The sequence below is a fragment of the Nelumbo lutea genome, chromosome 1, assembly GCF_056320005.1.
Source record: "Nelumbo lutea isolate HS-2025 chromosome 1, American lotus-T2T, whole genome shotgun sequence".
Classification (NCBI taxonomy): domain Eukaryota; kingdom Viridiplantae; phylum Streptophyta; class Magnoliopsida; order Proteales; family Nelumbonaceae; genus Nelumbo; species Nelumbo lutea.
In genome coordinates, this window is record NC_142684.1 from 136,420,318 (window position 1) to 136,433,998 (window position 13,681).

A 13,681-nucleotide genomic window follows, 5' to 3' on the forward strand; every position below is an offset into this window, starting at 1 on the left:
TAATTCCATTTCATTTCATTATAACTTCTCTGTTTAGTATTGTTTTGTGAAATTTTTGCATTGATAATTCCGAATCCTGCAAACAACTACAAATGCATACACTACACTAGCGAGTTTGAAACCCTAAATGGTTTCATATCTCATTGCAAATCAGTTCATCGGGAGTACATCCATAGTTGCAAGAACTGCTTGAATAAATTCAAGAGTAGAGCTGATTTAGCCGAACACGAAAGACAAGAAGAGGTTAAGAGAGGAAGACAAAAGGATGAGTAGTAAGTGGCGGGATAACAGGATGCAAGAAAGTGGTATTATTGGCTTGAATTAACTCATAACCTTTTGTGTTTTTGTTGTAGGTATTTTAGTACGTATGACTTATTGAATAATAGAATCTACTTTTAATATTTATTGAATTGATATAAATTCTTTATATTTTAATATTTTACCCCATATACCCAGATGTTTATTTCTAAATATATATCAAGAACCCCTCTTATCTGATATTTGTGTATGAAATCAAATGAATATATGTTTTCATGTGGACGGTCTGAACTCGGCAACTCAACCATATTTTTGAGAAACAACACAATGCACATGAGCTCTCTCAGTCCGTAGACATTCGGTCAATGTCTTTTCAGTCTTACTAAGATGTGCCACATACCTTATTGTGCAAGACCATGAATCCCTTAATCAAGCTTAAATGAAATGGTGTAAAGGTGTAAAACGGGTCGTGTTGGGCTGATAAGCTATAGTCTGCGGGTCATTTCGGGTCATGCTGTTCTCCCTTGGGATAAGTTGGGGGGGTCGGCTCGACATGGTTCACAGTTCAAGTCCGTGCTGTGCCACGAGCCGGGCTGGTTCATTGGCTAAGTCTTGGACCAGGTCAGGCCGTGATCAGGGCCAAAGCTATTTAAAAAAATTGACAAAAACTTAAAATTTTAATTTTATATGAATTTTGATGTATATAAATACTTATATATACAATAATTAAATAAATTAGTATAATAAAATTGAAAACAATTGTTTATTTTATTAATATATTATACACTATATATTATTTTATAATTATAATTTATATAATATATAATATATAAATATATAAAATACATAAATATATTATATATAAAGTATATATAAATAATATATGGGATGTGCCATGGGCCGGACTGCGTGCGACACGACCTGCTCGGTCATGCCATGCTAGCCTGACCCGCAAACCTAAAACCCTAGACCCAATACGACCTACACGATTATTCCGGGCCTGACATAGCCCATGGACCATCACACCAAACCATTCCGAACTGATCAAAATTCGTGTCGAGCCACAGGCGGCACAACCCAATTTATACATCCAATAGTGGGCCACAAAGTTAATATTCTTTTTATTAATATTGAGTGATTTGTTTACATAGAATCACAGTGCCATTGAGTGGTTTTTTTTTATACTCAATAAAATAGCATCGTCTCCACCACATCCTTACCATTGATTTTGCTTGTATATGAACATCCAGTATTATTGGACCAAGTAGGCATCAATACTGGGCCAAAAGATTATTCAAATCACTACAACCTGGTTACCTAAATTAATCCATCAAAATCCCACTTAATATATAATAAGTGGGAACAACGCCCTAAATTTAAAAAGCATAAAGTATTTGGGCAATGGGAGTGGAAATAAGTCTAGCACCTTCAACAATGCCATAGTGAAATCTTTTTTTAACCATCATGAATTTATTGCCATGCTAAAATTTTTCGGTTATTACATGTCAAAACCATTAAATCAATATGGTATAAAATTGCTTTAAGACATGGTTTTAAAACGGGACCGGATCGGACAGTCGGATTGGAAAAACTAGGAATCGGTTAGGTGATTAGTTCAGTTTTTCTCTAAAATTGGATATTTGCAAAAAAAAATGTTGATTTGTTCAGCAAACTACTGACCCGAGTGGTTAAATCATATAAACCGTTCAATAATTTTGACCATTTTTTATTTTTTTGTCAAAATAAGCCGACCATTTTGACTCGGAAACCGGACGCCTGACGGATTCGTTCTCCAAATCAATTTTAAAAACCTTGCTTTAAGATCTAAATTCTAGAGGCATGTCTATGCGACCAACATGCATACATGTTAAGCACAATATTGTTAAGCAACTTTGTGTTATTGTCATGTAGAAAATAAAGTGGTGCAGCTGCTCTAGGCCTTCTTAGAAACAAATGGCTCATGATCCTTCATGCAATTGATCGAATTTTCAAATTGGTTAATAATGCATATCAAAAGATAAGTATCTTCTTGTTGAAGGACAATGTATTTATCCTTTTCGTCGAATTGAATCTGACATTAAAAACTTAAAGCAGATTTGATCCTGAGAAGAATCCCTCAACATTCTCCATTTCTCCTAAATGAGAGATCATGAAAAGAATCCCTCAACAGTTTATGATCCTGAGAAGAATTCTTTTCAATTTTTTTATCTTTAATTTCAGATCTGATGCATGGGGAGAGTATTCACTGTCAAAGAACTTTGAAAAGATTTGATATCATTGTTGAGGTAGTTGCAAGAACGAGTAGTGTAAATCCCAGCAACATCATCTCTTCAGAATGAGAAATAGAACAATGAGAAAGAGAAAGATGATGCAACTAAAAGATTAATTTAATTAATTAAGAAAAGCTTTTATGTTTTATATTTTCACAAAAGATACAACGTATGTTAAAATGGACGATTATCTAATACGAACGAAGAATACCTCTTTCGCGGGTTTTGATTTGAACGGTTTAATCATTTAAGTCAATGATGAGTTGAAAACACTAAAATTTATAGTTAATTAATTAATTAATTATAATTACTATAATTAGCAGTTAACGGAATTTTGCATATGTATTGTATTTAATCATAAAATATTTAATTACTATAATGACTGGGGACATTTGAACGATTTGATCATCTGGGCCAATATTGCGTTCAAAATAAAAAACTGAAATTAACACTAAATTAATTAATTTGCTCTAATAACTGTAATAAACTGTAAAATACTCAATTATGATAATTCATAAAAAAATTAACAATTCTTAAACTATCTTTATGTTTTAACTAATTGATTAACTATACCCTTACCGATTTAAAATTAACTAGCCTACCTCTACTATTTCTCACAATTGACAAACTTTATACTTACCGTTAACTTTCGTCAAAACCCGTGAAAGCCCTGCAACTCCCGCCGCTGGGTGGAGTTTGGAGTTACAACCCAAATCGAGATTGAGTGGTACAGTTGAGAAGGGAGCACATTAGATGGAAAATTTGATTTAAGAACAGAAATAATAACTGAAACCTTTAGTTTAGCAACAATATTAGCGTGTTCTTTGATTTGTGCATCGAAGTTGTTATGCATTTCCATTATCTCGGATCTAGCTATTAGTTGAGCTCTAAGCTCGATTTCCATCTGTTGCAGGCCCTCCCTCTGTCTGGAGACATTATGAAGACGTTGCTGCAATGTGTCACTATCTATACCTCCATCCATGGTAATCGAATAGAAGTCGACATCAAGTGACCCTGCTCCTTGTTCTACCTTGCAAAACACATGATTGCCCTCAGTCCTCAACAAAAAAAGGGACTTTTCAAAACTGTAATCTAGTACTCGAAAGTTGGAAAATGAGTCTTACCTCATATATCGTTCTCTCATCGGATTGCCCCATCTTCGACCGTTCCAACTCTTGTCTAGCAGTTGCGTTCTATTAACCAATCGCCAAAGAACAAGAGTGCGAATAGGAGACAAGGAGAGGTAGAAAGGAAGAGGTCCAGCTTGGAATAGAAGGTATCTTTACCTCATTTCCGACACTTTGGACGGAATGATGGTCGGAAATGGCACGCCATTCCTTCCTTGCAGATTGAGAAGGCATCAGCAGCGAACCACCATGCCTTGCGGCAACTCCGGCTGTAGACTCCATGATACTTGAAGGAGATCGAACGTGAGAAATCACAGGAAATAGAAAAAGGGCTGATGCTTGAAAAGACGAAGACGAATCAACTTACTGCCTTACAAAGATGAAGAAACTTGTTCTCTCTTTTCCAGTTTGGGAGATTTTCGCATTGTGAGGAGGGGTTGAAGAACCAAAAGCGTAAGAAAAAGGTTGATGGAGACTGTGGGAGGAAGATAGAGGGAAGAGAGAGAGGTCGGAGGACGAAGGGTGTGCCGGGTCCAGAGGAAGGAGACAAGGGTAGAGTTAGTCAATTGTCAGAAACAATAAGGGAAATGTTAGTCAATTTTCAAACACTTAGTCAATTAGTTAACCATAAGGGTAGTTTAAGAAATATATCCTAAAATTAATTATTTGATTTATTTACATTGGTGATTAGATTTCATTTAATATATCAGTTTTTTTGGTGCATGGCATCGGCGCTGCTAGTCTAAAATAAAACTTGGATGTGCTATATCAGCATGTCTCTCCTTACTACTACACCCCTTTCCTAATTTTTCAGCTCTTTACCCTTTTCCTATTTTTTCAGAATTTTGATTTTTCCTTTTTTTTTTTAATCTACCTAGTAACACCGAAGTCCTTTTTTTTGGTATTCGGGGTGATAGTAGGAATCAAATTTGATTTTGATCAAGACCGCTTCATTGCAAGTAGGGTTGTTCATAAGAAGGCCCAACCCGACCAAATCGACCAATTCGGACCGACCCAACCCGAGTTGGCCGGGTTTTCATAAGCACTGGTCGGTTTCGGGTTGTACAAATTCATAAACCGATGGTTAAGGTCGGTTTCGATTTTCTTTTTGTGAAAACCGAAACCGACCCGAACCGAACTGACTTAATTCCTACTTAACTAAGTTGCCTCTATCCTAATTCCTAATTACAACCTAACCTAGTCTTCTAGTTCTTATTTAACTAAGTTGTCTCTATCCTAGTTTCTATAGTCTTTTACACCAAATAGGCAACCAATTAGGCAATTACAATTAGAATTAGGTGTCATTTTTTACTTACATTATAACTTAAAAAGTTTTTTGAAATATACAAATTTCAGCATTCTTTCTATAAAACAGTTTGACTTTCTATTTTCTTGATAACTTTTGTCTTCTATTCTAATTCTAACTTGGTCCGCCCCCCTTAGCCACTCAACTCAAGCACAATCTCTATTCCCTAATACAATTTGATTCTCAACTCAAGAATAAAAAATTTAAAATTTCAAGTTCTCAAGTCTCAACTTCAAGACATCATTTGAACTTGACTCTCCCAACTCCCATCTTCTCAAAGTTCTCATTCTCTCAAATCAAGCTCAAGTCTCATTCTCAAAGTCTCAAATTCAGTCATTCAAAGGTTAGTATTTTTTTTTTTAATTTAATGATGTTACAAGTTGATATAATTTATTTGTGTTTTGTTTAAGTTTAAGCTTTGAAAAAAAATCCGGTTAATGATGATATATTTGCACAAAAAACTTCAGTTTTGTATGAAAAACCTAATCTATTTAAATATATATTTCGGTTTTAATTTAAATATATTTTATATTTAAAACTGTTAAATAAAGATATTTCAGTTTTACATAAAAACTGAAATATCTGAAAAAATCTATATCTAAAAAATATATATGCTGAAATATGTGAGATATATATTTCCAGAAAATATATATTCCAATATATTTGTATATATATTTTTGTTATATATATATATATATATATATATTTCTAAAATACATATTTCAGTTTTAAATATATTTCCAGAAAATATCTTAAAATTTTCAGTTTTCAGTTTTGTATGAAAAACCTAATCTATTTAAATATATATTTCTGTTTTAATTTAAATATATTTTATATTTAAAACTGTTAAATAAAGATTTTTCGGTTTTGCATAAAAACCAAAATATCTGAAAAAATCTATATCTAAAAAACATATATTCTGAAATATGTGATATATATATATTTCCAGAAAATATATATTCTAATATATTTGTATATATATTTTTGTTTATATATATATATATATATATATATATATATATATATATTTCTAAAATACATATTTCAGTTTTAAATATATTTCCAGAAAATATCTTAAAAACTTCAGTTTTCAGTTTTCAGAATAGATATTTCCTTCTAGGCTTCTAGTCCTTTTTGTATAGGAGCAAAACCGAAACCCACCCAAACCGACCCAACCCAAGTCAAACCGACCAGGTCGGTTTTGCTTAACACTGGGTCAGTTTCAGTTTCCATCTCAGGTAACCCAACCAGGTTGGGTCGGTTGGGAAAACCCTAGTAAACCGACCCAACCCGACCCATGAACAGCCCTAATTGCAAGATGATATCCAATGCAACCAGCAAAATAAAGATGTATTTTTGCATGTAGCTCGTCTTTAAGTACACTTGAGGAAATTCTGGAATCACTAGGGCATGGGCATCTTCCTAATAAGCAACGAGCTATTTAGGGTTATGTTATAGAGATATGCTTTGATCAACATCCATGTGATAATTGTTTGTGCAAACAATAAGTTGATTTCTACCGATATAAAACAAATAGTTCTGTGATGCACAAGTTTGGATTTGGTCCACACAGAACCGTCCTTGCACCATCCAGATAGGCTTTTACAGCTGTGCATTGGGAACAACTTTGTAATTGTATTTTTTTTCATGGGGAGATAATCCCAATGCACGGCTTCAGGGGATTTTGTGATGTGCAATTTGTCAAATCTGAGGTACTAAACCAGAATGTTGTGAGAAATGAGAATAGCAAAGGGAAACAAAGGAATAGAGACAAGTATTGGGAAAAAGAAAGCTAGGTACTATTCCCTTTTTATACAAGACTGTCAAGTTTGCAAAGGACATCGTAAGAGAGTATATGAGACATTGCCAACACAAAATCGGTATTCATTTAATATAAGCAACTGTACAACCATAATTCAAAGGACTTTCCTGTTCAAATTTTGCAACGCGTGGATGTTTACTTAAAATCTCAAGAGCACGCTCCTTAACAACTCCACTGCCCATCCCATGAACAACAAAGAGAACCCCACGAGATCTACTTGCAGCAATAGCCATGTTCAGGCAATGAGAGGCTTCATCAACTCGCATGCCACGTAGATCTACAGTGTTCTTTGATGTCTGCACAACCGGTTCATAAGAGAACTCACCTTTGTTTGCATCCAAAGGATCCTTCAAACTTTTTTGAGTCTGATCCTACAGCATATAATGTAATTTATATGAACAATTTTGGTATCACTGGATTCAAAGATAAAAGACTAGTAAACCCGCTAACAAATGCAACAAACTTACTAATTGCACTGGGTGAGGAATTTTAGCATGGCTCTATCTTATTCTAAAATCTTCTTATTTAGGTGGCATATCCACATTCATTAACATCAAAGAAAAATGTGTAAGACGTCAAATAGGGAAAATTTTGGGCTACATATATCACCAAATTACTGTGGAACTAACAAATGCATGCATTAGAATGTCCACATATGTCTCTATAATGGAGAAGCATTAATAACATAAGAAGAAGGCTTATGCATGACATAATAAATAGAAACACCTCTTCATCTCATATTGAATATCCCTACATTTGAATCTATTTATACACATATATGCACAAAAATTATGTAACTGTTGGAAGGAAACGATAAGCATTACAACAGACACTTCAAACCAAGTTACATAGAGAAATGTGAACCATATTTTAGAATTTTATGTTTTCTACAGATGCAACTATTGTTAAGAATTCATATTCATGAATGTCATTAACAGACAAAGATTAATATGACATGTGATGTTCCTATGCAGAAAAGGGAGGATTTCCAAAGTCTTTTCCCTTCCTCTGTATATTAGTCACATATATCTAGTACAGAAGCTACAGCTGGTACTCATCAAGTATATTTTCTATGTCAAGAGTTGATGCCAATGAATAAAATAATAATGTTAGAAGTTTTATAATAATCATATTGTTCCAATCCTAGACTCGAGCTAGTCCTTGCCACAAAAAAAAAGCCTCTAGTGGTGAGTCTATCCTTAAATATCTGCCAAATTCATGCTTAAAGCAAAAGGAAATCCTTCCCCCCATTTTCTTAGCTTAATTTGAAAATTCCTCTAATTAAAAAGATAAAATCAAATAACCAAACAAATGGATGACAACAACATACTATGTTCTAGAGCAGTGTTCATCACTTACCAGCCTTTTTGAGTGAGCAATAGAACTTGCAGTAGGCTTTCTTTCATTACTTGGAATAGCTTTAAGATTGCTTTTCTTCACACGCATTTTCATTTTCCCATATTGAACTAGAGTGGTACCATCTTCCCCAGGTGCTTCAACAATGGTAGCCAATTTATGTCCTAATCCCTTAACATAAACTTGCTCTCCGACTTGTGGTATATAAGAACTATTATCCATTTCTCTGACTGAGAAACCATCACTAACACAGTGAGCCTGAACAACGGATTTGATTGCGCCTTCTGCTTCCCTTATCAGTGAATTAAACTGATCAGGACTTGCATTACTAAGTTGTTCCTCAAATTTCTGAACCACAGCATCTATCTGAGATTTTGCAGTTTTCAGTTCCTGCTGAACTCGTTGAGTTTCCTTTGCTTTCAGAGGTGCTTCACGCGTATCGAGATCTTCTGCTTCAACCTTGATCTTTACCATGAATAAAACAAAAATGAAGACCTTCAGTTTTACTGCACACCAGATTAGTCTAGGAATATTGCAATGATCAACATTTGTACATGGTGAGAGGTCTTCATAAATTTAGAACCATGGAAAGGGAAAAATAGAGAGAAAATTTGTTAACAGCAGTTGATTGGCCTAGGGCCTAGGCTGGGATGCCAGCAACAATTGCTCTGCTCTACAGTTCATGACCAACAAGACATGCTACAAGATCAGTTTAGAGTGGAACACATTATTGTGCAAACATATACATTGAAGAAGATCCATTTCAAAGGAGCACAGTTGGATCTAGCTCTCTGTGCATTCATTTTCTAAATTCAAACAGACCACTTGTAGCATACATATGACATACATGCAGCTAAATCAGTAAACTATCTCACAACTCCTTTGGATGCCTCCAGGTCTAAAAATTTGATCCAGTGTTTTAAAATGCACATGAGGCTTCGGCCTTGAGGCTCACCTTGGGGTGAGGCTCAAGGAAAATGCATTGAGGCTCAGACCTAGAACTACAAGACACATGGCTTATGCCTTATGTCAAGATCATTTCTAGTGCATATATAGTAGGGTTCTCATCACAAGATTGAGTCAATAAGTGAAAGACCAATTCTAAGTTTTTTATGTGTATATTTGTGATTTGTTTGAATACTTAGGGTTTTATCCACCCATTTGATTTTTTTTTTTTAATATTTTACAAAGAAAAGGGACTTTGGGAGAATCCTATTCCTCTAAGGGTGGAAATCTTGCATGGTTAGTGGTGATGGACAGCATCTTTAACATCTAATCATCTGAAAAATATAGGTTTCAAAATTGCTAATATATGCTACTTGTGTTTCAATAAAGAGGAAGATGTTAGACACTTGTTCATCACATGCAAAATGGCAGTTTTTCTTTGTAGTGTCTTTTCTTAGTTGCAGAACAGACTTCTGTTCAAACCATCCTGATCAGAACTTTCCAAATTTGCCAGGGATACAAAGAAGCCTAATTTCTATATTTTGGGGTTTATGGAAGGAGAGAGAAACAGAAGGCTGTTCTAGGACAAGACTAGAAACATAGGTGATGAGCTACCACTCCAATACACATCAAAACAAATTAAAAGGTTCATCAACAGTCCATTCAATTGGTACTGATTGACTTCAAAAAAGGGCTGACTAACCTGATCATGGAATTAGTGCTGATTTTACCAGAAATTTCTGAAGCTAACGGGTCAGAGTTTGGTGCTAGGTTTTGGGAAGCAATTGAATGGACTACTAATGAACCTTTTAACTTACTTTGATGTGAATTGTGATGCACTGGAGTGATAGCTCATCATCTTAATACCTTATACATCCTTTTATTTTTCTCAGTAAAAATGGCTAGTATATGCTGCTTGTGCTTCAATAATAAGGAAGATGTTAGATATTTGTTCATCACATGCAAAAGAACAAATTTTCTTTGGAGTTTCTTTTCTTATTTGCAGAACAGATTTCTTGTTCAAATCATCAGATCATATCTTTTCAAGTTGGTCAAGGATACATGGAAACATGAAGGCTAAAATTTTTTGGAGTTGCATTCTTTTTGCTAATTGCTCTATGTTGGGGTTTATGGAAGGAGAGAGAAACAGAAAGCTGTTCTAGGACAAGACTAGAAACATCAAAAGAACTTGTGTTGACAGTGGAAACCTTATCATGGAATGGATGCTGATTTTACCAGAATTTTCTGAAGTTAATTGATCAGAGGTTGGTCTACATTTTGGGAAACAATTGAATGGACTATTGACGAACCTTTAATTTGCTTTAATGTGGTGTATTGGAATGGTAACTTGTTACCTTATTTCAATCTAGTATCTTTTTATTTTTCTTAATAACATTTTCTCTATTTACTATAAAAAATTGAGGTACTTTCTACATTATGAGCATTCTAATATTCTTGAACTTTTGTTAGGCATATTATTCTTACTGAAAGAGAAAACTAACTGCACACATTGATTTCAACTTTGTTATATGGTATACTGCAGGAGCAATAAAAAGGCAGGGTGGAAATAAAATATGCGAAACACTGATATCATGTACAATGATTTTTTTTTTTTTTTTTAATTTCTCGACCATACCTCATTATAAAGCTCCATAGCTTCTGAATGGAACAACGCAGCACTCCTAGCCTGAGTTTCTAATCTGCTTCTCTCCTCCACCAATGACTGATAAAGCAAACCTTTCCATTCCTTTTGCTTGTCAGGCTTCAGTCTCTCCACCCATTTGTGTGCATCATCAATCACTTTTTGATTAAAGCCAATTGATTTAGCAATACTCAATGCATTGGAATTACCTGTACTTCCCCAGAGGATATGGTAGGTAGGTTGTAATGTCTCCAAAGAAAATTCCATTGCTGCATTTTCAAACTTAGCATCCTTTTCTTTCAGACAACTTAAATCCGCATAATGGGTTGTAACCACAGCTAAATTAACCCGATCTTTGAGGAACTGCAAAATGCTGGCTGAAAGAGCCACACCTTCTGAAGGGTCAGTTCCATTCCCAATTTCATCAATGAGAACAAGTGATTCTTTTGAGGCCACTTCCAAGATTCTACAGATACGTGAGATGTGCCCGCTAAAGGTGGAGAGGTTTTGCTCCAAAGACTTCAATCCAAAAATAATAGGTTCAGAAAAAAAACAATCAGATTCACCAAAATAAATAAGATATTTTCTCTTCTGTAAACAAGATGAGCTACTACCTGGTTATCCCCGATATCTGCTAGAACAAGATCAAACCATGGAAGCCTTGGGCAGTTTCTAGCAGGCAAATACATGCCAGCCTTCGACATAAGAGAAGCCAATCCCAGAGTTTTCATGGAAGCAGTTTTGCCTCCAGTATTAGGTCCTGAGATTACAACAACCTTTGTGGCATGCCCAACTTTGATGTCTATGGGTACAGGAAAAACAGATCCACCTGTGGATCTATCAGATTCCAGTTTGATATTCTCCCTATGGGACTGAACTGAACTCTCTGATTCTGATATAGAAAACATGTGTAAACTTCCAAGAGAGGACTCAAGAAGCACAGGATGCTGTATACCTTTAATATCCACCAAGAAATTTTCAGTTTTATTTGATCGGGCTCCCTTACAAATTTCCACACCTAAAATTGGGCATACCCCATTCAGAGACCGGGCATAAGCAGCTCTAGCACAGGCAAGATCCAATTCTAGGATTCTCTCCAATAAATATATAATCTCTGTTTCTGATCCTGCAATTTCAGATGTTAGCAAACTCAGGATGCCTAGCTCCTCAGCTTTCTCAGAGTTTGAAAGCCTTACTTCCATGTTGTTCAACTCCACTGCATCCTTGGGTTCCATGAAATATGTTGCTCCAGAGCTACTAGCATTAAGAACTATACCATCTGGAAGCAAAGACTTGTAGGAAGCCTTAATACCAACACACATTCTTGATCGGCGCTTGGTAATAAGCGGGCTGTCAATGCCCCCAGCACGGAAAATTTGAGTTGCTACTTCCTTCAATAGAGATTCCAGGTTGTCCATGTTCCTTTTCCTTTCTGATCTAATAATTTCCAGATCTTCACTAGCTCTATCAAGGATTACTGAAAGATTACAATCTATGCAGAATCCTATTTTTTGCTCCAATTCAGTCAGGAAATTGCAATTCTGAAGTATTTCGATCAGAGGATAATACCTGTTCAAATACCTGTTTTATGAGATCCTCTGTGATGATACCTAACACTAGAATAATGTAATCTTTGTGTAACCAGTTATCGGTTATGTGAAAATAAGTAAGCTCAGGAAAAGAAAAGATTCTAAATCAGAAAAGGTTAATCGACCCCATGATTTAGAAAGAATTTAACGGTTGTCAGGAGCGTTTAAAACATCTTTTATATTATTCTCTTCATTTTAATGAAATGTCCGTCTCACAGCAGAAAGAGCCAGTTTTCCTCCCAGTTACAAGATAATGAGAAGTTCCAGAACACCTCTCTGCCAATTACAACGAATTTTAGAATGTAGAACTTCATTTTGAGCTGAGAATGATGTTAAAAACGCAATTCCAACTTAACAACGCAAAATAAATGAACGAACGAATGAGAATGGGCGAGTAAAAAAGAAATTCCCATCCAGTTGCAAAATAAGAACTCAAATTTCAAGACAGAAATATAATCAACAGCAAAGTTATAACAGTACAGGTTTAAAATCAATCAGCTCAAAATAAGAATATGAAAGGAAACCTGTCTGAAGAATCTCCGTTCAATGAAGCCTCCTCCAACTGCTCAAAAAGCTCTCTTGCGGATTGAAGAGTGTGTTTTACCGCACAAAGCTCCCTAATCGTCCTAAGTTGTCCCACGACCGAAGAACTCACTATCTCCGATAAATCTTCGATTCCCGAAAAATCCAACGGCCGAGGAAGGAGCATAGCAGCTGTTGTCTGGTTCAAAAGCTTCTGGCTTTCTTGCAGGCTCCGCCCAAATGGAAGCTTTCCCTCTCGAGCAATGGAGAGGCCCATACTCGTAGAAGTGAATGCCGAGACTTGTCGACACACGGAATGCCATTCTAGGATTTCCTCTGACTCCTTCTGAAGGTCATCTGCGACCTTGACCTTACTATTTCCAGGGGAGTTGGTCAAACTGGACTTCCTAATGAATCCATGAACAGCTATGTGGTAGAAGTTCGGAGGTCTATGAACGTGAATGAAGCAGTTGCAGAGTACCATTAAAGAAATAGCGGATGCAAGAAGAAATTAGGGTTTTGGTGATTTCACGGCGCATTCAGCAAAGGTGGTTTTCAATTTCTAATTTCTCTCATTTTCTAACCTTCGTTTCTACTTTCCTATGTCCGTTTCCATCTTATCCGGTTCAATTTGGAGGGAAGGATCGATGAACTTATATAATTGATAAATGAATCTTTCAAAAATATAATTGATAAATATTAAATGACGTAAATACCCTTTATAATTACGCAATTGTCAACTCTGATAATATACTGTATAATTCTTGCAGTTAAAATGACTGAAATACCCTTCCACATTCGCAATTCCGTTTTTTTCTCATCTCCCTCCTTTTCTTTTATTTAT

The 13,681-nt window shown here is 35.3% G+C and overlaps 1 protein-coding gene across 2 annotated transcripts; it reads right to left on the reverse strand.

The window, feature by feature from the left end:
* Positions 1-6,738: 6,738 nt before the first annotated feature.
* On the reverse strand, positions 6,739-13,465 carry LOC148877800 (DNA mismatch repair protein MutS, type 2). 2 transcript variants are annotated; one of them, XM_088944182.1, is made up of 5 exons: positions 12,840-13,465; positions 11,341-12,295; positions 10,721-11,245; positions 8,143-8,604; positions 6,739-7,148 (listed from the first exon to the last, which is right to left on the reverse strand). In XM_088944182.1, the coding sequence occupies exons 1-5, from the start codon at positions 13,319-13,321 to the stop codon at positions 6,846-6,848; spliced, it is 2,727 nt and encodes a 908-aa protein (XP_088800308.1). In that variant the 5' UTR covers positions 13,322-13,465; the 3' UTR covers positions 6,739-6,845. The 2 variants fall into 2 exon arrangements, with proteins under 2 accessions (XP_088800308.1, XP_088800301.1); XM_088944175.1 differs by having other exon boundaries at positions 6,739-7,154.
* Between the last annotated feature and the right edge of the window lie 216 nt (positions 13,466-13,681).